At 38.7% G+C, this 27,802-nt stretch overlaps 1 protein-coding gene across 2 annotated transcripts; it reads left to right on the forward strand.

Annotated features, from left to right (window-relative positions):
- Positions 1-1,977: 1,977 nt before the first annotated feature.
- FBXW10B (F-box and WD repeat domain containing 10B) lies at positions 1,978-27,363 on the forward strand. Of its 2 annotated transcripts, XM_087924743.1 has the most exons (15): positions 1,989-2,643; positions 4,602-4,715; positions 5,444-5,647; positions 7,407-7,534; positions 9,046-9,159; positions 9,744-9,889; positions 10,124-10,192; positions 10,730-10,933; positions 11,140-11,261; positions 13,328-13,476; positions 14,877-15,019; positions 18,227-18,385; positions 20,316-20,587; positions 21,880-22,032; positions 26,140-27,363. In XM_087924743.1, exons 1-15 carry the CDS (start codon positions 2,118-2,120, stop codon positions 27,000-27,002), a joined length of 3,366 nt encoding a protein of 1,121 aa, XP_087780869.1. In that variant the 5' UTR covers positions 1,989-2,117; the 3' UTR covers positions 27,003-27,363. The 2 variants fall into 2 exon arrangements, with proteins under 2 accessions (XP_087780870.1, XP_087780869.1); XM_087924744.1 differs by lacking the exon at positions 10,124-10,192 and having other exon boundaries at positions 1,978-2,643.
- The last annotated feature ends 439 nt before the right edge of the window (positions 27,364-27,802 follow it).

Consider the following 27,802-nt stretch of genomic DNA (forward strand, 5'->3'; position numbering starts at 1 on the left):
ATGATTTTAATGTAATCTGAGTAACTTCTTACTATTAACTAAAACAAATAAAAGTTTTTTGACCTGAACGCTCATTGTGCTTGTTTATTTAGCCAAAAGTATGAACAGTATGAACAAAATGAAACTTACAGGCAGCTCCGACACCTACACTTTTTCAAAAAACTTCAAAGGATGTCATAGCCTGGTGACTAAAGGAAAAAAAAAATCTCAAAAGGGATGAAGCTGAATTCATAATAAGACCAACATTTTAAGCAGAAATGTGAAGATAGTTTTCCCCTCACTGGAAATGATTAATAAAACGGATTAATCTCTGAGAGATTTAATTGTGAATTATTTATATGAAAAACTAATAAACAGTTGGAAGAAACCATAATAATAATGTTATTAGGTGCCATATAAAAATAGAGCGGTGCTTATTCTTGAAAGCATCCAGAGACACAATAGATGTGTAGGGGAAAGTTGAAGCAGAAAATGTATCATAGACAAGATGAAGTCATAGCAAGTTAATCTTTGACTGTTATTGGTGAAAGTCTTAAATATGACCCATTGTTTTCTGAATGATGTCAGAAATGAAAAACTGACATTCTAGTGATGGACAGATTTCTGGTTGAATTTTACTTGTGTTCTCCCTCTCTAACGACAACATTTCAGTAGTTCTGTATTTCATAAATTGGTACCAGATAAGTTGTGCTAGAGTTGAGTTTTTAAGTTAGAAATGCACCTGTGTGAGAGCATATTTGTTCCAAATTAATCTGTTCCAAATTGATATAAATCATGAGGAGATGTCAGATAAAAAGTGATGGTCGAATGTACTAATCAGAATCCCAATATAATGTAAGAGTTATATTAAGTATTATTAAGTTAGGGGAAAGAGTCAAAGGCGTCACTCCAATCAGTGTACAGGAGAAGTATATTTAAAGAGAAAGGATGAATGGATAACTGGAAAAGAACAGACAAAGAATGATAAGTATTATGATTTGTATTGAGATAAGATAAATAAAATAAAACTAAGAAAGATAAAAGAGGGAAGAAGCTATACAGAAAATTGAAAATGGTAATAAGATATGGAATGATATATAAAGTAAATATGATTTTTGAATTTGCATCTGTGCGAAGAGTTTTAACCCGGGATCAAGCAGCTTTCAGAAAAGATGTTTTATGTTTTTTATGTTTTATGTCTTGTATGTTTGTGTATTGTTTTTGAAAGGCAAAAAATTTTAATTAGTAAGAAATATAATTTGGATAATAGAATGAAAAGGAGGTTCGTTATTAATGTGGGCAATGTCTTGCCCATGCCCTTCCCTTCTTTATCCATGGATAGTTCTTTGTCCATGCTCTGTCCATACTTTGTTATTTTACACAATGTCCCTTGTGTGTTCATGCTTCTGGGCAGCCCCCATCCCCTTATCTATGGAGCAGGATGTTCATGGGAATTGTCTCCAAGGATGTGTCTAGCTCTGAAGCAAACTGCAGAGGCAAGAAACCAGATAGAAAAGGATACAATTCTCCTATAGAATGAATTCCTTACAAATGGTTTCCTTTCTTGAGCAAAATAGTACAAGCAACTTCTTTAACAGATACAAAGAGCAAAGGTTAAATTAATTCATGTCAAAATGTCCTTTTAAATCAACGGATATTACTGGCTTTCCAAGACTTTGCCACCTAGGATTTCCAAGATAACATTAATTCCAGTTATCTAACAGCCATCTTTTCAATTTTCAACATCTATCTGGCATTTTACAGATAGTAAATAGTTAACAGATAACCTGGTGGCGTTAAATTCGGAAGCTGGTCGTTGTTTAATTCCATTTCCTGCTATCTATTAATTGCTTGATGCACTTTGTCTAATGTAATTTACATGGTATGCTTATTGCAAAAGTATCCACTCAGGCACATTTTAGGAGAATTACGGTAGCAACTGTGTCTCCTAGGAGTTTTTTTTTTTTTTTGAAAGCGTTCCACCAACAGAAACTAGCCAGGACTTTTATTAACAGTTTTGACTTGCGGCTGCTTGGCGTAGAATTAGAGTTAGGCAAGGGGAGATTAAGAGGCTGGTTGCATTTTACCAGCTATTTACTCTAGCTATTTACTTCCTTTGTGAATCAGAGATTGTTGTCATGAAGATACGTTCAGTTTCGGAAGTTGAGCCTGACCTAGAATATAAATTGCAGTATACCCCTGATCTAAGATGTGAGAAGGAAACAGACTTGGTTCCGGTTTGCTATCGCTGCAAATCCTGCATCTTGTCCTGGAAGATTTTTTCCACCCGAGAGTGGTTTGTTCGTGCCAGCCAAGCAACTCAGAGGACGTTCGTGATGGGGATCATCAACCGATTCCAAAGCTACGACCTCCTGAAATACTCCTGGAACCTCCTACAGGCTATCGATACCAAGGATTTTACCTATTCCCGTTCCTGCGTCAGCTCCACCTTCAGAGTGTCTTCTGCTCTGGATCGGGCAATGGATCCACAGAAACTGGCGCAATCCATGGCGGATCTTTGGAGATGGTTCGGAGGCTCCTGTTTCTGGACCAAAGCAAACTACATACTACTTTTGCTGCAAATGTGCGACTCACAGTTGTTGCTGATGGCTGGTACTCTGATCCGCATCCTCTTAAGTGAACACGAGACTGCCATGGAAAAAGGTAATTTTTACTATTTGCCAGAACTGCAGGAGCTATTTTTGGCATCCAGCGAGGTGGTAGTGCTAATGACCAGTGTTTTACTTGTTGATGTTCCACCGTAAAGTCTAGTAGTTAAAGCACCAGGCTAAAAACTGAGGGAATGAATTCTAGTCCTGCTTTAGGCTGCAGCTGCAAGCCTAAAAAATGACTTTGGGTCAGTCACTCTCTCTGGGCTTACCTCACCTCACTGGGCTGTTGTTGTGAGGAGAATAGGAGAAGGTATTAGGTATGTTTGCTGCCTTGAGCTGTTTATAAAAATAATAAAGATGGGATTAACATCTAATAAAGAAATAAACCAATGAAGCTCACCAAGGCATTATCCCATTTTCATCCCTCAAAATATCTAATGATCATCAGTTAGCTTGCAGCATTGCAGTGTATCATATTTATAATACAATCCTATTTGGAAAATAAATTATAGTGTGGATTGTCGTTACCTGTGGTAATTTATGTTCTTAATTTTTGTAACACCAGACTCCTGGTAATACACTGTAAAGCCCATAAAACACATATAAAAAAATAAAATTGTGGGCCATCAAGTTATTTTTTACTCCTAGCGACCACATAGATATATTTTCTTCATCAGGATCTATCCCCAACTTGTTATTTCAAGTCTTCCCAACAATCACCCATTGCCACTGGAACTGAGTCCATCTACCTTGTTGCTAGTTCTCCTCTTAATCTTTTTCCCTCCATGTTTCCTAATATTACAGCCTTTTATTCTATGTTGAATTATCAAAATTACACTAACACAGGGATCTCCTATTGATAATTTATAATTCTTACAAGCTCTCCAGAACTACATTTTTATCACCTTCCTAAATACTAGAAGGGAGGGTGCCATCTAGATTTCCTGGAGGGAGGCTGTTCATATGTCGTCTATTACTGAGTTTCATAAATAATGTGCAATACATTTTGAAGAGAATATTTGCAGCTTAGGTTGAACTATGGGGTTCTTGGTGCTCTCTGAGGTTGCTGTTGGGCATGGATGTCAAACTTGCATCATCAGGTGATGTATCATGACTTTCCCCCCCCTTTGGTAAACTGGGTATAGGCGTGGCCAGTGTGTGATGCATGTAGCCTGAGGGTGACGAAGTTGACAACCCTACTGTTAGGTAATGAAATGTCTACAAGAAAACAGCCAAATTCAGAGAGCGTCAAGAACCCCACAATAAAATATATTTGTTGTATGTTACCCAGAGTGACTTGTTTTGTGAGATGGGGAGCTATGTAAATTTGAAAAAATAAATGAATAAATAAAACATTATTTTCATAATTTTATTTCCATATTTTGTCTATGTCTTATGTTCAGCATTCCTTAAGGTATACACCAAATATAACTTTTTTCCCTCAAAATATGCATGTCACTGTTCCAAACGTGTATTCTTGGTATATAATTTTTGAACCCAGAAATATTGTGAGATCAGGGGAGCAAATGAAAGAAATTACTTGTTTGTTCAAACGCCTGTGAGGGAACTTCTGCTAGACTGTTCTTTGGTGAGCTCAACCTTATTTCCATTTTCTGCCACATGTCCAATAACAACTAGAAGCCTTTATCTGGCTGTTTTCAAGATCTATCTTGGGAGATTCTTGTAAGCAACAATAAAGAAGCAACTCTTTACCGTGTCATTCTGATTCCTTGCACCTGACATGCTGTCTGGAACTGAAAATTGGGTCTGGAATATCTGAAGGCTATCAGATTATTTTTTCCTATTCAAGTGCTATAAAACATTGTGGAGTGGTATATAAGTCGAAGTGCTATTGCTTTTGCTAAAAGCCCCAATCTCAGTGGGAGCACTGAAGAACAAGAAGTTGGTTCCTCTTGTCCTCCCACCCAGAGCCATTTTTTTGTGAAATTGTTCTGCTTTCACTTCCCTTTTGTTCTTCCTTAATTATTTTCATCTTTCGATCTATGACAGAAGAACATGTAAGCTGGAGCAAATCTGAAATGCGTCCTCTCATCCCTGTGAAATCTGCTACACTTTCTCAAATGGCTGAAAGCCAGTTACTTTCAAAAGCAAGCAGCGTGTTTGGTATGGTTTGATTTTTATGTAGTGTACGGTATATACAATATATAATTTAAGTCAGCTTTAACCTGTAACATCTTCATGTCAACATATTTATATGGTTAACAACACTATTATTTTCATTGAGTAAATGAAAATGCCCAGTGTAGTATGGTCAATCTATGCCCCCTTCTGGATTTGTTCTATTTGTCAGCATGAGTTTCCCATAAGGAAATAGAAATTTTGTTTTGGATTAGACTGAAGACCTGTATATTACTTGTTCCCACAATGGATGACTACTGCATGTAGTATGTACAGGTGAAGCCCATGCAGAGGAAATGAATTATGCAGCATATTTCTTCCCAGAAGCGTACCTGTTACGTTCCCTTAACATAGATTTGATAGATAATTATAATAAGCATTAGCAAGTAAGGTGACAAACACTATGGATTTGGATAGTTTATGAGGAGCACAGTGGCTTGCATAGTTAAGACACTGTCTTGACAAGCAACAAGCTTGTGTTCGAGACCCGAGTGCTGCCATGGAGCAGGGTGAGCTCCTGTCTTTTATTCTAACTCCTTCGGAGACATGAAAGGAGGGGTAAGCTTATGTCACTTTCCTCTGTTGCACCTGGTAAACAATGTGGAATCCAGTAGCTCATCTATTAATTACTCAGATTTTGCATTTGGGTTAATTAATGTCATATTGGCCCTGCACAGTATAACTTGTACCTTTTTTTTCTTCCTTACCACAAGGTAATGTCCGTGTACAAAAGATTTGGTCCAAACAGTCAGATAATATCTTCAGGAAAGCACTGTATGATCTGGAAAATGAGACTAACTATTTTGCAGTGCTGACTTTGCACCCAACCACTCCACCTGCTTCTCCTCAGCAGTCCTCCAGCAAATTCAGAGATTTCATCCGGTATCTGCCCATCCACTTATCGAAATCCATTTTGAGTAAGGATCTTATATCTCCTCAACCTTTCTAGGGCTGCCCTTCAATAGGCAACATTCCACCCACCCAGCCCCACCCCAGTTTGGGACACTTTCCTTTCAGGAGCCCATGCAATCAACCCAGCTTCCTAGGTGACTGCAACAGTGTTGAATAAGTTATAAATGTTCCGTGTTCCTCAGAAGTTAACAGGTATGCAAGTAGATAAACAAAGCAATCAAAGGTGACTTGAAGAGGGAGAAGCGAGGAATGAATGGCCAGTATTTCTCCCAGATCCAGAGATATATTGACAACACAGGAGAGTGGTAAGAGAGATTAACGTGCCAAAGATAAGAGATATAGGAACAAGGTTTGCCAAGATGAAAATAATCAAGGCTACATGGAGGTTTAGGAATTATTTACAGGATGTTCTCACCTATTAAGCAGTGGCTTTAAAGTTCTTCCTTGATGGAAGCCCTAAAATATTATAGCATCAAGAACCGTCCCTGCTGAGTCTGAGAAATCGTGAAAACTGTTCAGGCTTGTAAGAGTGATGGTTAGTTTTACTGGTTGCATTTGTTGTTTTAAAACAGTTGATGGCAGATGTAATCACTCTTTAATTTAGAATCTGAGGTCTATTGTGTTTATCTCAATTTTGTTTTTGTTATTATGGCTCTAAAGCAGGGGTGTCAAACTTCATTTCATTGAGGACTGCATCAGGGTTGTGTTTGACCTCAGGGAGGCAAGGGGCGGTAGCTTGATGAAACTCATGTCCGGGTCTCCTGTGATGGCCTGAGTTCTCTACCAGTGAAAAGGGCTCTTGAGCTCTGTTTCCGGCTGCGACAGCCTCCTGCAACCCTCTGCCAACAAAAATGGAGCTTGCAAGGGCCACTCACAGCCCTGCCAAGCTCCATTTTCACTGGCACAGGCACTGCAGGCCGCTGTTTCCAGGGCAACCCCGCGGGCCAGATTTAAGCAACCTGCATGTCAGCTTTGGAATCGTTATTCATCACTGCCACATAGCTTGAGAAAGTGGGAGGGGAGTGATTTTTATTGAGTAGCTCTAAGTAGACAAAATAGAATTCTTTTGTTAGTTCAAGGTCATAGATTGTGGCGCAGAAACAAAAAGGAACTTACTTTGGGATTGGTTCATGTGATGTGATGATGAGTGAAAAGGGGATGGTTTGTAGGTTGGGACATTGTGGGAAGTCTGGGAAACTTAGTTTCGAAATTCCACAGATGTGCCAGGTGCTATTCTAAAAAAGATACTTTTGAGATTATGCTTGTCTCGGAGTTACTAATTGGAATGGAGATTCCCTGGAATGCTGACATTATTTCAAAACTAAAAGTTCCCACAATGTCCCAACCTACAAACCATCCCCTTTTCACTCATCATCACATCACATGAACCAATCCCAAAGTAAGTTCCTTTTTGTTTCTGTGCCACACTCTATGACCTTGCACTAACACTGCAGTCCAGATCTGGCCCACGGCCCTTGATTTTGACACCCCTGCTTTAAAGTCTCAGAGATTCCAAGAACACATTTTGGTGCTTGCTTAATAAGCGAATTCCTTTATTTTCAACCTCTGATTAATAAATCTGGGAGGATTCTGCTTATACTATAACTAAGCAATTTTTAATTTATTGTAGCCAAGGATCAAACTAGTCATCTCAGTTGCTACCCTGCTCTTCTGCTGAGCTGATGGGGCCCATAACTGATGAGGAAAAAAAAAGAAATAGTAATTTTGGTCAAAATCAACATGTTTTTCTTTTGGATTTTCTAGGAATGTTAGACATGAAAACCTTAGCACGATGTGCTTCTGTAAGTCCACACTGGAACTTTTTGATCAAACAACTTAAATGTGACCTAATAGCAAATTATGCCCTCCGAAGTCAGATTTCTGTTTTTCAGGTATGTGTAGTAGATTAATTTCCTCTTATCCAAACATTGACATGCATGGAGAAAATTCCTTCCTTGTGATTGCTTCATAAGAGAGCAGGACTTTTAAGCTTTCAGGGTCCAGAGAGCTTTCTTTCCACTTAGCACTATTGTCCTCTTCTTCTTCTTCCTAGCTGCACCTGAGAAGGCAATTTTTAAGCTTGACAGCTGACCAATTTAACATCTGGAAGAGCATTCCCCTGGAACACATCTGCTTAAGTTAATAGGTTTATATCCAGCAAATGTTCAATGACTTACTATTCCTGTGAACATTATACTCATTCCCAATGAAGTATTTGCCTTGCATTGTAGGATCTTATAAACACTCAGCTCCATCCAGTCTCCCTGACTCTGCATTGAATTAAGGGATTACAGGGGCGTAAAAAGGGATTTACAATGATTTTATTCTCTAGTGTGGATGTTTCCTTCCTCCAATTAACAGAGGAAATTGTGATTGCAGGGCTAGTTTTACCATTAGGCAAAGTAAAGCAACTGGCTTGGGCAATAGTCAGGTCTCCTGCTTCTAATTTTTTTAAATTTATTTATTTAATGTGCTGCCCATCTTGTCCAGAGACAATGCTGGTGGTTTACAAACATGAGAACTACTACACATTAAAATAATAAAGAAACAATAGCAATAGCACTTAGACTTATATATACTACTTCACAGTGCTTTACAGCCCTCTCTAGATAGTTTACAGAGTCAGCATATGGCCTCCAACCATTTGAATCCCCGCTTTACCAGCCTCAGAAGAATGGAATGCTGAGTCCACCTTGAGCCTGGTCATAATCAAACTGCTGGCAGTCAGCAATATTGGCCTGAAATACTGCATTCTAACCATCGCATCACCATGGCTTTTTTTTAAAAAAAAGAGTAATAAAATATTGTTAAAAGATTGGGAGAAGGGGAACTCAAAATACAAGGTGGGGTGTTTCCTAATCCAATAACTACCTCTACAATGATGCATCCCCATTGGAGCTCTAGGCCAACTGGCAGAGCCAGGTCTTCAGGCCCTTATGGAAGGTCAAGAGGAAGGGTGTGGATTGTACATCAGAGGGTATAATGTTCCAAAGAGTAAGACCAAGGAAGAAAAGGCTCTCACTATGCTCCCTTCAAGTGTGGCAGAGGGTTCTGTTTTATTGCCAGTCATCAGCCATTATTCCAACTGAATCTGCCTATCACTCTTATAGTAAATGTGATGTAGAAAACTTGATGAGGCCACAATTATACCTTATTCTCCAACTACTTGTTTTCTTGTTCTGAATTAGATGGCTTCTTTCAAAACAATATTGCTAAAATCTCCCTGCAGCATTAAATACGATAGATTGAGCAAAGCCATCTCTAAATTTGATCTTGACCTTTCAGAAACAAATGTGCCCTGTATTTTTGTAGCATTTTGGATTTAACTTTTCAGGAACATATTTATTTAAGGAATTGTATCCTGTGTAGTATTATGAATTTGCAATTTTGCTATCTGTTGCAGGGCTTATGTCCTAAAGGAGCAATTGCCACCTACGCCAGAATAGTAAAGGTTGCTATTCCTCGCATAACATCAAATGGTGATATAATCCTAACCAAAACTAAGAAGCAATTCAAGGTAGATTGTCAATGCTTTTCCTTCTTGGAATTCCATGAACTGAAGGAATTCCAGGATTTTACATAGTTATTATGTATGGGAGGCAGAGCCTGGTTGATTTTGCCTGGGCTTGAAAGCTAAGCATGGATAAATTTAATTTTTACTTGCATAAGAGACCACCAAGGAATTCTAAAGCTGCAGATTAAATCAGATTAAACCAAATCCTGGAATATTTTACTGGCAAATTACTTCTGTGCTACCGTCCAGAAACCTTCATGAATGAGTTCAGCACCTTAGTCTCAAGGTATTTTGATGATAATTTCTCATTGCTATGTGGCACTTGGAAACTATCAAACATAGAAAGGTGGAGCTTTGCTGCCCTCAATTGTACTGTTTCTCTTTCCAAAGGGAGAAATGTTAACGTATAATTATGGGAATATGTATATCTTTTTGTTCTGGTTATGCTGCTAAGGAGGAGAAGATTTGGGGAGAGAAAGAAATCCAGCACTTCTGCCACCTTAAGTTGGAAGTCACATATTTCTATGTATGCTATTTGCTTTCACTTTCTCATCATTTACCACTGTCACTGTTTGCTTTGCTCGAAGGATTATGACCAGCAGCAAACTACAAATCAAGGTGAAGATACTGAATACATGCAGAAAGCATATCATGGCCAAGAGACAGACACTGTCAAATTAGAAGAAAGGAATGTCTTTTGCAGTGGCTACAATGTTCGTATTCTAATAAACAGGTATGTGTCTAAGACAGAATATATTTACCCTCATCCAATTCTAATTCATCTTGTCATGGACCCAGGTTCTGGATGAATAGAAGAGAAAACAGAACAGAGGAAGTCTATTAGGTGACTTGCCAAGACTAAACATTCTAATTAGTGACATCTGGCTGCTACCTATATAAGAGACTTGCTTTGTCTCTATTCTCCTTGCTGGAAACAACATCTGACTCCTGTATGACTCCCATGTAGGAATTCTACTCTTGGACCTTACACTATACACCAAGGTGGATGGAATGCTGTTACCTTCCCACTGAAGTGGTACCTATTTATCTACTCACATTTGCATGCTTTTGAAATGCTAGGTTTGCAGGTGTTGGGGCAAGTAATGGGAGCTTGCCCTGTTGCCTAGCGTGGGGGTCTTGAACCTGGGCTGTCAGCTTTCCAGCTGACAAGCTCAGCATTGAATCATTGAGCCATCATGTCCCTTGAAAATTGAAACTTTGAAATTTGAACTAACTTGCCCACTCCTCTTTGAAAACAAAATTGTTTTGCTTGATATTCCTTGCTACGTTGTTAACTCTGTTGCCTGAAAGTAAAACTGATAAACGCCCAAGAATGCGTATGTGACTGAAACCTGAATCAGGATGCATCTCACCAACTCACCCATAAGAATTTTTCAAAAATATAACTTCACAACACATGGAAGAACTATCCTTCCAAGCTTGTGGAAGCATCTATGTCTGGAAACAGTAAGTTTGGGTTATGGAAGGAAACAAGGAAAGGGGAATGTAGAAATTACATTATGCCTGTTAAAGTAAATCAGGTTCCTAATTTAATGTTTGCTTTCTATTTCAGTCTGGATTCCAACCGAGTGATTCATAGCACTGCTGGGAGGTTATTGGCCTTTGGTTCTTTAGATCGAAAAGTCCGCTTTCTAGATATAGAGAAGATTAAAAACGTCCCGCCTATCTTCTCTGGGCATGCTGGTAGTATCAGATCCTTGTATCTCCATGAAGACAGAGGATTCCTCCTGAGTGGCAGCTATGATCTCAGCATCAGGTGAGTGCCTTTAATCCTGTTTCTTTATCCCAGGACAGTTTAATCTGCCTTTTTCAGGAGTTAGTTTCCATTTTTAGGGGGTTGAAAGGTGATGCAGCAACAATGAAGACGAGTATGGATGAATTGTTTTATTATAGTTTTATTCTAGCCTTTTCTGTTCCTGTTTGTATGGTGTTCATTTACTGTTCTCTTGAACTCTTTTTTAGGTTGTGGAACATCAGAAAAGGAACCTGTGTGAAGCTTTTTCTGGGTCATAAAGGGAATATTACTTGCTTGGATGTGTGCAAGAGCAGATTTGTGTCTGGATCCAAAGACTGCACAGCAAAATGTGAATATCGGCTTTAATTCCTCTTAGAGAAGTAGGATAAAAAAAAATCAATGACTAAAATGCTAAAGTTGGTAAAATAAGAACACTGGTAAGTTGTATGATAAAAGAAGACTCACCTGATAATGAGCCAATCATGACTTTTTCTAACATAAAACAGAAGCATGTTCTCAGCCCAAGGGCTACACTAAGCTTGACTTACAATGCTGAGAACCATACTCCAAAAGTTAGTAGGGCCATATTTCCCTTGCTTAAAAATCCTACTTGGTTTATTTTTGAGCCTTGGTGGCGCAGTGGTTAGAATGCATTAGTGCAGGCTACTTCTGCTCCCTGCCAACTGCCTGCAGTTTGATTCTCACCGGCTCAAGGGTGACTCAAGCTTCCATCCTTCTGAGGTTGGTAAAATGAGGGGTCAGATTGTTGGGAGCTATATGCTGACTCTGTAAACTGCTTAGAGAGTACTGTGATGCGGTATTATAAGTAAGTGCTATTGCTATTTTATTTTAAAATACTGTTTTTTCTGGAGCTTTAAGAAGCAACTCCTTCCACTCTCACTAGAAACTGCAGTATTTTCTCTCACCAAAAGAGAGTGAAATTACATTCTTATTTTTCTAATGTTATAGAAAAATATGTCTTAGCCAACAGTTAAAAAGAAAACTCTATTCCTCTCTTCTCCTCTCCTCTTTGTTTCCTGACTTTATTATTTTTACAAATAACTTAAGGCAGGGAAGATATCCAACCCACCTTCCTCTGTCTGCTATATTTTTTCTTTACTTAAAAAAAGTTAAACAAACTGGAAGAGAAAAGACATGAGAATAGGTGGAACCAAAGGTTTGAAATGTAAACTATTCTGAAGTGGGCTGGGTGGAGAATGTTTTATGGATGCCTTGTCCTGAAGGAAATGACTTCATCCCTTAGCACTTCTCCTTATGAAACTGTTTGTAAGACCTATCCTTTTTTAAGTGGCTGCAGATGATTTGCTGGCCAGAGGGGATGTTAGAAATCAAGATTATATTCAAAATTAGCATTTGGCTTTGCAGATATTTCAGTTTCTCAGTTATTTTTTTTTTTAAATTAACAATTCACTTGGTGGGGAAGCCTTGTTGTTCTCCAGGAAAAAATCCAGAATCACAAGGGCACAACCATATCAGCCATAAGCCATAAGCCAGGTATCACAGGTAAGCCATAAGAGTAGGTACCACAGGTAAGCCAGACTTTGCAAACTATAATGGCTTAGTACAGTGGTTCTGTGCTTTTCTTCACTATGGACCCCTTTTAAATACCTTTTGTGGCCACGGACCACCAAGACTTAACGCAAGATTTAAATCATAACATTCCTTCAAGCATTCATAGACCGCCTGTGATGCCATCCTGTCCCTCCGAGGGTTTCGTGAACCAAAGGTTGAGAACCGCTGTCTTAGCACAACAGGTGAACCAGTCTCTGTGACTGCCCATGCTTGTTTCTTGTTACCTTATGTTAAGAATTAGGGAAATGCCACAGTGGTGTGCATAAGATTTTGCTATTCCCTTTTCCTCTCCACTCCCAGCTCTTCATACAGCTGTATCTCTGAATGGCTATTTTCGGCCATATCATCCATTCTATTTTCTGTGACAAAGTGTTTGTTATTTTCTGTTAATACTTTTTACATGCTCTTGTGTAAAGCGGTTTCTCTGTTATCAGGTTGGTTCCAATCTTGTTGGGATTCAGCTCTTTGAGCTTGCTGCTGAAAATAATGAAGTCATTCCAGATTGAAAAATATAGCATACATTGGTTTATATATTTGGACATCATATTCTGAACCATCACTTACAAAGTTTTAATACAGTATAAGGAATGTAGCAGTGCATTTTTTAAAAAGACAAAACAAAATTCAGTGAATATAGATAAATCACACCCCTCTGCTAAATGACTTGTTCACCCTTTTCTGATGTATAACCTTCCAGACAAGTCTCACTGATGTTTTTCTATCTTGGACTGAGCTGCATTAAATGCATTGAAATTCAACTTATGAGTAAACAGGATGAGCAACGTGCTAAGAAATTACTACATCTTCTTGTGTTTCTTACAGTGTGGGACATGAAAACTGGGCGATGTATTAAAACTTTCACACACAAAGCTTATGTTTGGGCTGCTAAAATGAATGAGGTTCATATTGTGACTTCCTGTGACAAGGGCCTCGTGAAAGTTTGGCATGCTGAGTCATATGTTCTAATCAAGGTATGAATCTTCCAAAAGAGCCTGGCCCAATTTATTTCACATTTAAACTCAGGTAAGTAACCAGCAGTGCAATTGTACCCACACGCTGACAGGAGTACTGGAAGAAACAGGAAGTTCTTAAAATATATTCCAATGCAAAGTCCCCTTAGGTATCATGATATAAATTAGAGATGCCCAAGAGAAATTGGTCTGAGCCCTGAGTCAATTCTGCACTAGTAATTTAAATCATATTCAGTCCCCTTTAAAGTGGTATAAAGTCTGTCTTCATTACTCTTATTTATCACAAAGCTGGCTGGATAGTCCTACAATATGCTATAAATCATTAAATTGGAAATAATCTTGGGGTTTTTTTTTGTAGAGTTTTGAGATTCCGGTGATACTCTAGGATTCCTTCTTATACAAGAAAAGTTTTCATGCAAGCAAGCAAATTTCCCCCCAAATAAATGAAAACTTGATGAGCTGATTATCAAAAACAAGTTAAAAGTTTTTTTAAGTTTCATCTTGGAATCTTAACATATTATAAGACCAAAATGTTAGGTCTTGAATTTACAAAAACAAACAAATAAATAAAACAAACAAACAAAGATATTTAAGGCAAAAAAAGAGCAGAACTTCATCCTTGTATCAGAGCAACTGAAAGGCTGGCTCAAAGAGAAATCAAAAGTATTACTTTACCTTCTGTATTTTTTCTCTCTAGCAAAATCAGTGGATAATATGCCTACCCATGGAACTCATTGTTCTTTATCAATGCTTGTTCTTTTCAAATGTAATTTATTTTATGTGGAACATCCAGTCCTGTGGAAATAAGCATGTGCAACTCACTTCATGAGATATCTGCTGGGGATATTTTTTATTAACTCTGTAGCTGAAATACCATTACGATGGGATAGAGACACTTATGGCCATTGTTATACAGGATTACTATTTTAGCAATGTACACCAATCTTGGCAACTTGCTGGCTTGGGAATTCTGGGAGTTGAAGTCCATAAAAGTTGTCAAGGTTGATAAACACTGGTTTATATACCCTGTTATCCCAGTTTAAGGGTTTGTTACTGGATCTTACATCTTACATCCATTTTGTACGGGGAATATCTGATAAACATTTTAACACAATAAATAGTAATCATTCAAAGCTTTAGAAATGCTTCTTATACAATATACTTCTGAGCAGGAAAAAACAATACTACATTGGTTATTTTTTAATCCAATAAAGAGGCTAGACTTAGTGATATTTGGGGGGGCAGGGTTAGCAAAAAAAATCTATGGAAAGCCTTTGACACCTAGCTTTAATATTTACTGACAAAGTAAACAGTCAGCCACAATTAAAGAATGCCTGAAACTATACCAAAAGTACACAAAGAGAAGTCTTCCCTCTCTCTTCCTCCTCTTTCTTTTACAGGTTTTAGAAGGTCACCGAGGCGCTATAAAATGTTTGTCATTTGATGAATGGCATCTTCTGACAGGAAGCAGTGATGGATATATTTTGGCATGGAGCATGGTGGGGAAACACAAGCGATGTCTAATGGGCTTCAGACATCCCAAGTAAGTCTTTTTTAGTATAAAATACATTTTGCATTTTAAGCCTTACCAATCACTCCATTGTGTTCTTTGAAGCCACTGGAGGAGACAATGAAAGAGGGAGATAAATCTTGAAATCACTGAGAAAGATAGTCTTCTGGCATGAAGGAAATTATCTTCATTCTGGCTGAAAGATGCAGTCAAGGCCATGGACCCAGAGACTAGAGACTGGAATCAGATGAGAAAAACAGGAACAGGCTCAGCTGTTAATTCAGAAGCCAGCTGATTCAAGCATTATGCCAATCCTATCTCTGACTATGGTTCTGATGTTCCTGGAAGAAGAGGTCTGCAATCTGGGAATATTAAAAGCAGATGAAGGTCATGGCCAGTAAATATATATTACAATATAAATATAAATTATCTTTGCAAGGAAAGCTGAGAGACCATTGACTAGATAGAATCTCCCTGCCTTCCACTTCACACTTGAACAGCTCATTGATAACTAATTGGTCTCTAAACAGGAAGGAGATACTATTTCTTTTAATCTATCATCACTTTGCTTCAGCAAAATGGTGCAACAATCTTTTCTCTGCATCACATTTCCTCCCTACTCTGATTTATTGCTCCTTTTGTTGTCAGCATTTAGAATAAAATGCCACAGGCACACAGGACTGAAACCAATATAAATTCCTAGTTCAGGCAGCTCTCTGTTTAGCCTACATAACATACAATGAATGCTTTCATTTAAGAGATTCAGTTTGTTTTGGTAGTTATTTTTTCACTCTAAACATTCCAAATTTTCTCTCTAGCAATTGCTTTCTTAGTACAGTAGTACAATCGTTTTTTCTTCCTAGAATGATTTGTGAGGACAAGTGATTTTGAATATTTTTTAATTCATTAAAAAAAAAGCAAGGATGAACCTGAAAGATCAGAATTGGACTCCCAAAAGACTCTGAGCAGGCCAGAATTATAGATGGCACCTAAGAGGTTATGAATGTTTAGTTGTTCACATGGGTACAAAGTAAGGTAGATGACATTGACAGAGATATTCAGGTTCTGTTGCTTAGGTAAAAGGTATTAAAGCATTGTTTTTAAAGTCCAGAGCAGTGGTTCCCAAACTTTTTCAGTCCACTTCCCCCTTGATGCTACAAATTCATCCTCAGTGCCCCCCACCCAGAGGTGGGATTCAAATTTCTTAACAACTGGTTCTGTGGGCGTGGCCTAATTTGTGGGTGTTGCTTGGTCATGTGACTGGGTGGGTGTGGCTTGGTGGTCACGTGACCAGATGGACATGTTTTGGTGGTCATGTGACTGGGTGGGCGTGGCCAGGTGGCCATGTGACTGGCAAACCAAATATAAGTGGTCCTCGCTTAATGGCCGGTTGCTTAGTAAGTGTTCTAATTTATGACTGACTTCCCCAGAGCTACTTGACTTGTTTTTGGAGTTTTGACACACACACACACACACACACATTCCCTTCTAACCCTGCTGGAGCAGGTGGTTGGACTAGATATCTCATTCACTTTCTCCTCCCTCCCTCTTTTTTCTTTCTTTCTTTCTCTTTCTTTCTGTACCTTCCTCCCATTCCCCCCTCTTTCTTTGTCTATCTTTTTTCTTCCTTTCTCTCTCCCTTCTTTCCCTTTCTCTTTCTTTTCTTTCTTGTCTCTTCCTTCTCTCTCTCTTTCTCTCTCTCTTTCTCTCTCCTACCCTCCACATCCCATTCACTTTCTCTTCCCTCGGTCTTTCTTTCTTTCTCATTCCCTCTCTCTTTCTCTTTCTTTCCCTCTCTCTCTCTCTTTCTTTCTGTCCCTTCCTTCCATCTGCCCTCTTTCTTTGTCTATCCTTTTTCTTCCTTTCTCTCTCCCTTTTTCTTTCTTTACTTTCTTATCTGTTTCTTTCTCTTTCTTTCTCTCTTTCCCTTTCTCTTCCCGTCACTCTCTTTCTTTTCTCTCTCTTTCTCTTTCTTTTCTCTCTCTTTCTCTTTCTTTTTTCTCTCTCTTTCATTTTCTTTCTCTCTTTCCCTCTCTCTCTTTTCTCTCTCTCTTTCTCTCTCTTTCTCATCCCCTCTCTTTCTTTCCCCCTCTCTCTATCCCTTCCTTAACCTATCTACCTATTTTCTGCCCAGGCAGGCATGGCCTAATCTGTCAAAGGCCTGGGCTAATTCTGCATCACCCCGTTTTCTCTTTCAGAGGCCCCGGCCCTTAATCTCCCTGTTTCCTACCTCATGACCACCTCTTTCGTCATCCCATGGCCATGACTTTACCTTCCTCCCACAGCTGGCTGCTAGGGAAGGCAAGCCAGGGCTGAGCCATTGTTGTCACTGGGCTTCCCGCCAGCACACGTTGCCTTTGTCACGAATGCCTACAGCCGCAACATGTTTTTTTTCGGTGCGGCTGAACTGCAGCTGCACCAAAAAACCATGCGGTGGCTGGAGGTTTTTTGCAGCAAAAATTATCTACCTCCAGCTTTGCTTGCTCCACTTCTCCAACGTGCCGCTGCAGCCACATTCTAGGCTCTGGCCCTGCAGGTCCACCCCATTGAGCCCGCTGCACTGGAGGGACTTGCCCAAGCAAGTCCGAGTGGAATGGTACAGCAGTCAATAGGGTGAGCCTGGATAGCAGGTGCCTAGAACATGGTGACAGTGGAGCATTGGAGAAGCAGAGCAAAGCCGGAGGTCAGTAATTTTTGCTGCAAAAAACCTCCAGACACCACATGTTTTTTTCGGTGCGGTAGGACTCCAGCCGCACCGGAAAAAACACATGGCATCTGGATACTTTTTGCAGCGAAAATTACCAACTTCCGGCTTTGCTTGCTCTGCTTCTCCAACACGCCTCTGTGGCTGTCAGCAATTATTGCGCATTCATGCAATGTTGTGCATGCGCAATAAGGACTGACTGGGCAGGGGATGGAGGAGTGGGCAAAGAGGAGCAGGGCCAGCCAGGGGCCTGTTCTCCAAACTACCGGGAACGTAATGAACTGATAGAATCCCACCCCTGAATTGCGCCCTGCGAGGGGCCCACCTCCAGTGCCCCCTTTGCCTCTTAGCATCCCCCTAAGTCACCCCCCCCAGGGGGTGGTACCGCCCACTTTGGGAATCACTGTTTTAGTTGGTGATTAACATTGAAAAACTTTGTATTTTTTTCTTTCAACACTGTAAGCTTTTTAAATAATTGTTGATAATTATGAGCATATTAAATAAATATTACTGCATTGAAATTTGCTTGTTTATAGGGAGGTTCTATCTCTGGCCTTCCTTTATCTCAGAGTCATCAGTGGCTGTGCTGATGGGAAGATACGCATATTTAATTTCTTCTCTGGAATCTGTCTGAGGGTTATGAGAGCAAACAGCAGAGGTGACCCAGTGGTATCCTTCTGTATTTTAGAAAACAGGTATGTTAAAAGTTCTTATTTCCTAGTTCAATAATAATAATAGAAATGAAAGAAGAGATATATGGGAATGCTATGAACCCAACTTGCCCTGAGCAACATAGTCTTGAATGATAGATACTTAAAAGTAAGTTTAATTAAAATTGGTGGATGTTACTTCTGAGGTACATATTTTTAAAGTCTGGCTATTAATGATGCATTGACTTTCCATGTACACTTTGAAACAAAATAACAAAAGAAAGCAAATCAATGTAACTTAAACTGGAACCTTTAGGGAATGTTTTATTTATTGCTTCCTTCTATAAAAAGTTCCAGAATTCAGTATTTGCATGTAAAATTGAAGGACAATTTGGGTTTTTCTGTTTCCATAATACTTTTTATGGAATTTCAATAATTCCTAAACATTGTTCCATTCAACAGCTATTATTTCCAAAGAAAAGGTAGATTTCTGAATTCTTGAATCCTGCCTTCATTGTATTGTTTTCTCAATTGTTTTTTCTTGACAGATTTTTCTTTGAGAGAAAGAGGGTGGAAATCATACTGTATTCCAAACTAAATTAAAAATACAACTCTTCCTCTAACAGAATTGACAGTGTGTATGTACCTTAGACGGCTGCCATGATAGCACAGTAGTGTTATACTAATTATTAATAAGAATAGGCCATTTGAAGTCTCTGTCTTACCTTTACTGATCACAAATGCCCATGTTAAGCTTACATATATATCCTTTGTCACTATTGTTCTTTGTTTAACTCTTGGAGTATTGAATAGAGACATAAGATAGGATGAGTGAATTGCTGGAGAAAAGATTAAACATATAAATTATCACATTTGGTGATAATTTCAAAAGACCCTTTGGAAAGAACAGAACTATTAATGAAAAATTAAATGATTTTGTTGTGATAGCAGGATTTTAAAGTTAATGATAAAATGAAGATGCTAACAAAAAGGAGATGGAAGGACAAAAAGAATGATAAAAACTGAGATTGAGATTTTCGAACTGAGAAAAAAATAAAATGAATTGTATGTTATTTCAAACTAATTATACCAAGGTTTCAAGAAGGATATGTTAAGATGGGGAAAATTACAATTGCCATTAGGATAAAAATGAATATATTGCCTAGAGTGATGTTTTTTGTATCAAACAATACCAATTTTAACAACTGATGTTCCATTTAAGCAATGGAAAAAAGATATAGCTAGGTTTATATGGGAAGAAATAAATGAAGACTTAGGATGCAAAGAGTGGGGGGAATTTGGGATGGCCTGATCTGAAATTGCACTGTAAATATGTCCTCAATAAAAATTAATTAAAAAAAAGATTTCCCTGATTAGAGAATTAACTGATTACTCGATATCCTTTGATATCAAAGTCCTTTTACTTAAACAAGCCTGAGTCTACCAAGGTGATATGTTTTCTGTTACTGCTATTGTGTTAGAGTGCTCTCATTGCAATCTGGTTTTATATACTCATTTTTATAGCTGCCTTAGAAGACAATTTATGGAAAAGTGAGCTATAAATTAATTCCTATTTAATGTGTATAGAAATTGTAGAATATAGAAAACTTAGCCCTTCCAACTATTTTGCTTGAAAAATCATCCAAAGTTCTTAGTACTGGAAAGAAAGTACTGAAAATGTCCTTGATCATGCAAAAATAAACTTTTGAGGAATATTTTTCATTCAGATTATGACAGGGAAGAAAAGTGGGGGTGGGGTAAAAGACCTTCCCTTCATTTTGCAGTGACCAACCTCCCCTTCCAATGATTGTTATTATTGTTGATCTTCTGATTTTTAAATAATAGAATTTGGAGACCCTAACTGCAAGGAAGAACAGTTCTGTCAGCAACCTGAAGCCACTTTATTACAAATCATTTTCTTGAATCAGTGGACAGATTTCATAATGTTTTCTCACTCATCCAATTTCTTCCCTAGATTATTGATCAACGCAGAAGGAAGTGTGGTCTTGTTCCAGTTTGAAGAAGTAGACTGGGATCATAATCAGCTTTCTGATAGAATACCTAACCAATCACTCATAGGCAAATTTCACGACATTTCAGCCCCAATAAAGCCGCCTCCATATTCAAAATCTGTGCGGGAGAAAAGAGCCAGAAAGAAAAATTGGAAGCTATACAGAGATGTTGACGAGACAGTACTTTCCTATTATATTTCCCAGCATGCCACACGATTATCCAAAGATGTCCCAGGTATGTATGTTTGTGCAGGTATAATTGTATATATTCATATCTACTGTATATCAAATTGGCAAAAAAAAATCCCTTCTGCCAACAATTTTGTAAGAGAGCACAGGTGGTGATGGATGGCTTGTTCAACAGGTAGTCTTTTCTTCAGATCAATAAGGTAAATACCATCTACAAATGTGCAGTGGGCATTTTGCACGCTGCACTTAGGAGGAAATGAAATGATGATATTATTGCTCTGTCTCTTCTTCCATCTTATCTTCAACTGAAAAATACACTCAGATTCATTGCATAAACACCGAACCATAGCGTCCAAACAATCACATGGTAACTGATGTGCTGTTTTTTTGCCAGCCAGTGCCAATACAAATTCTACATACCCATGAATCAGTTCTAAGTGAGTATAAATAGGGTGATGCATATTTTGGGACAATTGCTAAGTCTGCAAAAGTAAATAGAATTATTCTTGAAACTTTAATAACATTAGTACTTAGACTTATATACCACTTTACAGTGCTTTACAGCCTTCTCTAAGTGGTTTACTGGATCAGCCTATTGCCCCCAACAATCTGGGTCCTCAATTTGCCAACCTCAGAAGGATGGAAGGCTGAGTCGACCTTGAGCTGGTGAGATTAAACTGCTGACAGTCAGCAGAATTAGCCTGTGGTACTGCATTCTAACCACTGACACCACAGCTCTGTACTTCCTGAGCTCTGTCAGATCCCATTATTTATATCAAATACAGTATTATACCTATTTAATTATCATGGAGATATTTCAGTAAGTTTTAATAGATTACAGTGGAATTAAAAGATGGACTAGAGATGCTTCCAGACAGTTTTTCTGGGCTATCAGTCAAACAATTGTATAGGTATTTTGTTTTGCTATACTGTAATATATGTTAATGGGAAAAAAATATAGACAAGGTAGGATAAAATAGATTCCAAGTCAAAGATATGAAACCTATGTTTCATCTGCTATAAAATTAGGCAGTGAATCAGAATAACAGTATGATAAAACTTTCATCTGCAAACACCATGAATTATCTTTTCACATTTCTTTCAAAACTGAAAAGGTCTGGTATGCTTTTCTCCCAAGGTATTAGATATTTTTCAAAACTTGCCATATTGAAGAACTTTATGCACACAAATATACATTGGATGTGTAGTCTCATCATTGTATAAAATCCCACTGTGGAATTAACCCTCTAACCTTATGAGGCCATATTTAATTTGAATTATTCCATGGCATTCTGTTGCATCATATTTTGGACTGCTAACCATGTGATTCTCTTCTAGCCCTCGTTTATGAAATTGTGAAGACTCCTTTACTCCGGAAGAGGGAGGGTAAGACAGCCATAGCCCTGGACCCATACCAAAGGCAAAGACTCTCTATACTTGCCCGAACCTTAAAGGAACGGCAGTCTTCAACAATAGTGAAAGTTATTTCTGGTAAAGAATTTTTGGATATTATTTCTAACAGTTATAATGGTTACTGATATTCACCTTTAGGCTACCGATTAATACTTTGACAGAATAAATTGCTTTTTTAATTTATAGGCAAAACTAAAGAAAAATACAAAAAAAATGGGTTAAACTGTCATGATCTCCCAATTTCTTACCAAAGTGGTGTATTCTAAAAAAAAAAAAAAAATGGGGAGAAAATAAAAATGGGAAAATTGGCTTGAAGTCTGCATAGATTTGTCTGATTTCCCCAAATCAAAGGCAACTAGAAAATACGACTATTCTGCTCCATATAAATTTTATGTCATATGCCAAGATTCCTGAGTATGCAAAGCCAAAGTTATTAATTATTGAGCTAATGATGGGAAATACCTTTAAAGAAGCAGGGGATATTAAACATCAAAACCATTTAGGTTTTCATCCCATATCTTTTCATCCCATATCTTCCAATAACCAGATTGTTTTCTTTTTGAATTCTCTCCCTTAAAATAGAAAACAAATGATGGCTAAAAGATTTGGGAGGTAATTTTATTCCTCCCTTCATTCCACTTATTTGGCATTTCTGCTGTAGCCTTACCTTCATTCATCTCTGTGCCTATGCTTCCCCTCCATTCCCCTCCATGTAGATGTGCACTGTCCCCATTCAATGCCAAACAAGCCATTCAGTCCAAATGGATATTCAAGCCTTCCCTGCTCTCAGAATTTCATAATCAGAATGAAAAGAAAACTTTTAGAATTATAAATAAAATCATATGGATTTGAACTATATCCCACAGATCTTTTTATTGCTTTTTAAATTGCCTTTGTAGCAACTGTGAATATAAGAAATTCAATGTGTTTGATGAAAAGAAGGACTAAGAGTGACATGATAGCAATGTTCCAATATTTCAGGGGCTGCCACAAAGAAGAGGTAGTCAAGCTATTCTCTAAAACAACTGAGGGCAGGGCAAGAAGCAATGGATGGAAACTTATCAAGGAGAGAAGCAACTTAGAACTAAGTAGAAATTTCCTGACAGTTAGAACAATTAATCAGTGGAGCAATTTGCCTCCAGAAGTGGCAAATACTCCAACACTGGAAATTTTAAAGAAGAGGTTGGATAACTCTTTGTCTGAAATGGTATAGGGGTTCCGGCCTAAGCAGGTGGTTGGACTAGAAGACCTCCAAGGTCCCTTCCAACTCTGTTATTCTATTCTATCTAGTATTCTTATTTACAATGCTAAAGACAGAATTTGGTACAAGAAGTACACATTAAAAAGTGAATACAGACACACTTTTAAAAAATGACGAAATCAAGAGCCCCATTGAGCCTGGTTTTCACAAGGCTTAGAGCTTTCAACCATTACCAAAGACAAAAATCTTAATGGTTAGAATAATTTATTATGTATTATTATGTCATGTCATACACAAATAAAATTCAGGCTTCAGACAAACCATAAACTGCCACATGGGTACTATTATTGACCACTGCATAAAGAACCAAGCCAAATTACTTTAAACTGCTAGTTGCATTACAGTTTATCTTAGGCACATTGCAATATGATGTTAATATCAATTAGTCCTGCTTTTACTGACAGCCTTGAGAATTTGATGAGCAGCTAGTAGTTGCTGCTAATCTAAATTGGGCAGATAGGTAGGTAGAAGAATCTTAGAAAGAAAGAAGGCATTGGCAAGTTCATACTTTACAAATGAAATAGTCGACTTTCACCATGATCTAATGCAGTGATGGAGAACTTAGGACAGTGATGGCAAGCCATTTTGTTATGGTGTGCCGAAAGCGTGCATGTGCTGGCACCCATAATGCAATGCTCCCCGCCCCTGCACATGTGCGTGCAACCCCCCACCCCACCACCTTACCTGCACTGTGCATGTGCACACCTCTCAGCTGATTTTTGGCCCGTTTGAGGCCTTTTTTGCCCTCCCGGAGGCTCATGGAAAGCCTCTGCAGCCTCAGAAGGCCAAAAAATGGGCCTCCCGAAATAACAGATGTGCCTGTTTTCAGGCTCTGGGGGGCCTCTGGAGCCCGGGGAAGGCTGTTTTCACCCTCCCAGGGGCTCGAGGGAAGCCTCTGGAGCTTTTGGAAGCTGAAAAATGGACCTGGAAGTACTGAAATAGGCCCATTTTTCAGCCTCAAATGGCTGCAGAGGCTTCCCTCAAGCTCCTGGGAGGGTGAAAACGGCCTCCTGCAGGCTCCAAAGGCCTTCTGGAGGCCAAAAACTGGCATTTCCGGTATTTCTGGAAGGCCCATTTTTCAGCCTCCTGAGGCTGCAAAGGCTTCCTTTGAGCCTCTGGGGTGTGTGTGTGTGAAAGCTGCCTCAAACAGGCCAAAAATCAGCTGGGAGGCATGTGCACGCATAGTGCAGGTAAGTTTGGCTGGGGCTCACGTGCCCGCACAAATGGCTCTGCGTGCCACCTGTGGCATGCATGCCATAGGTTCACCATCACGGTCTTAGGACAAACATGTCATGACACCTCATGTTTTGGTTGATATGCCAGCATTCACCAACACTCAACTATTCTTGAAAGCATTGCCCCATTTTTGTGTGATTTTTGAGTCCTGCAAGAATGGCTGCAGAGGATGTGGAAGAGCATTCTCTGAAGCCATTTCAAGAAAGAAGGCCTTTGGTAACCCAGAGTAGCCTCAAGTAGGCTGCAGGAGCTTGTCAGTAGAAAGAAAATACTGAAGAAACACTTGGTAGATCTTTGGGACTGCTGACCCATGATGCAACTGCACTGTTTTCCAAGACTCGCAGGCCTTGGAGCATGGTGCAAAGTTTTCTTTTTCAATAGCAGTAGTGACGCTAGGGTTGAAATCAAAGCCCAAGCCTTGACTTCAGGCCCAGCCTTTGTGCTGCTATCAAATGTCATTGTTCAAGGTAAGCCTAGATGGAGGGGAGATAGAGAGTTGATTCTCTTTTGTTTGGGTGTGGGATATGACACATCAACAGAATCAAGTCAGGCATTTTCCAGAGTTTTGACATCCAAAAGATTTCCTATCATTGATCTAATGCATGCTCGGTTGGAAATAAATACTATAGGTAAGTGCTCACTGATTGCAATTATGATTTGCAAACCATTACCCTCCAAAAATAGATATTTGTGAAAGCTAGAGTTAGAGTCAGAGAAGCATTGGAACATTGGAGTGGGTGAATTCATATTACTTGCATTTCCTGTTCTTTAAATATCATAATTGTTTGCTTACTGTGTATAATTCTGTAGCCATGCATTGCTTTGGCAAGTATCAGCCCAAATACAGCCACTCAATAGACCCTGGGGCAGGGTGAGTTATGAATTGTTCCCTGATATTGAATCCCTGTCTTATGATTGTAATTAGGTTTTATTTTTTGTTCTTCCCGCCATTGGGTATTACTGTTGATGGTTTCTGTGTTTATTTTTTTATTATCAGAATAAAACAATATTATTTAAATCTTAGAATCCTCTCTGTGTAAGATGATACATAAATTCTTTGAATTAATAAATCAAAGAGTTTCCTGGGTTTTAAAATAAAGCTTCTGAGAGCAAGCAGGATGATTAGGGAACTGGAGACTAAGGCACATGAAGAATGGTTACAGGAACTGAGCTTGGCTAGTCTAGTGAAGAGAAGAACCAGGGGAGACATGATAGCGGTCTTCCAGTATTTGAGTGGCTGCCATAGAGAGGAAGGGGTCAAGCTATTTTATAAGGAACCCGAAGGCCAGACAAGGAATAATGAATGGAAACTGAACAAGGAGAGATTTAAGCTGGAAATAAGGAGAAACTTTCTGACAATGAGACCTATCAACCAATGAAACAGCTTTCCTTCGGAAGTTGTGGGAGTGCCATCACTTGAGACTTTCAAGAAGAGATTGGACTGCCATTTGTCAGAAATGGTGTAGGGTTTCCCATTTGGGCGGGGGTGTGTGGACTAGATGACCTATAAGGTCCCTTCCAATTCCGATTATCTGGTATCTCATTTTTCTAATCCTATAAGTATCTTTTTATCTCCATTTTTGAAGACCAGGCTGGGGGCCTTCTGCTGAGTTGCCCCTGCTTTCCGTCTTCAAGTTCTGATGTCAGAAGGTAGTATAAACTCCTTTCTCTTTTTCTTTTTAAAACAGATGAGGAAATAGTATCAGAAGCTCCACCCACTTCCTTATTTGACCAGAATACTAAGGCTTTGTTAAATCACCTAAAGAAGAGACGTCCTATTGGTCCCATATCTAATGATCAGGTACTCCTCACTGTCAGTACAGTACACCATGCCTACCAACATGATAATGTCAGTGTCAATATGGCATACAACATGAACATTAAAGATGCTTGGGAACCTGTTCAGCCCAAGAAAATACAGCCCAAACTAACTCTATCTTCTCAAAGTTCAAAGTACAAGGCAATAGATCTAACAAGCCACGTGAAACAACTAAAGGCTGTTGGTGTCACTTTAGGTATGGAAAAAATTTCCTCACCTTATGAAACCAAACTACTACAGCTCAACACAAAACATTCTTTGCTTGGGAGTTCTGTGAAATCCTTCATTCCTCCCCCCTCTGTCACACGTTCCAAGTCTTGCAGCAGCTTGTCAAGAAGAAAAGGTTATTTTAAGATCTCATCTTCAGCTGCTACTGAGAGTAATATCATTGGTGGCTTTACAAGTTCAGCTGAGTCCATCAAAATACCACGAATGAAGATTGCCCAACCTGATACCAATGTAACTTCACAGCACAGAAAATTTTTCCGTGCCCTTAGTCCAAATCCTTATCGTTACAATTCTGGGTTCCAACTTCTGACTACACAACAAATGAAAGAATATGAAGAAGCTAAGATTGCAGAATATCAGGCAACCAAGACAAAAGTTATTGCAAATAGAGAAAAGGTGTGTAAAAATGCTTGGGTGAGGAAAATTAAAGGTCTTCCTATAGATGACTTCACTAAGGAGGGCAGAACTGCTGCTCCTGAACTTGGAGATAACGTTTTCATTTGAGGCTAACTTTTTTAATACAGCTGTCAAACCCTGAAAAACAAATGCAAAATTCCAGCCGAGGTATTGTGAAACTTTGTCCTATTTCCTTCTTCCTTCTTTCCTGACAAACTGTACTATATCAAACAATTAGACCTTTGTTTTCAAAAATTGGGACTCTGAGTTTCCCTCCCTTTCCCAGTTTGGAATATTTGTATTTTATTAAAGTTTCTGTTCATGAAGGTTTATTAACAGGATTGATAATACCTTTTATAAATTTTGCTTCATAAATTATATGTTGTGCATTCCTGAGGTGTCTTACTTAGCTGATATCTTAGTGTAACAGTTTCACTGTGTAAAAGTAAATATTTTTCAAAATTTGAAATTAGTGTTTATTTTGTACTGTACTTTCTTATAGAGTAAGTCATTATTTTACCAAAGTTCTTGGCTGCAAAATAGAACAGAGATTAAATCAATGCTTTTGTTTATAATTTGCACAAATGACACAGGTGGGTAGAAGTACTGTACATGCGCCTGGATAGAATTCTGTGATTGAACAAGGAATTTGTCTTGGTGCAAATACTCAGTATACATAAAAGAAAACATACAAGTGACCCTTTTCTTCACATCAACAGCTCCTTGGGAGTAACTGAATCACACAGTATTGTTAGCCTGATACCTGAGGGGAGAGGGAAGCTGTATGAAAAAAACAGGAGCATCTGCTGTCAAAGCTTTGCCCTTTGAGGCATGCATCCAATCAAAAATTTGATGGGACTTGGGACACAACATTGCAGTGCACTGTACATCACTCTGAGCCATTACAT

Source organism: Pseudonaja textilis, chromosome 2, assembly GCF_049901715.1.
Source record: "Pseudonaja textilis isolate UNSWEBS1 chromosome 2, rPseTex1.2, whole genome shotgun sequence".
Classification (NCBI taxonomy): domain Eukaryota; kingdom Metazoa; phylum Chordata; class Lepidosauria; order Squamata; family Elapidae; genus Pseudonaja; species Pseudonaja textilis.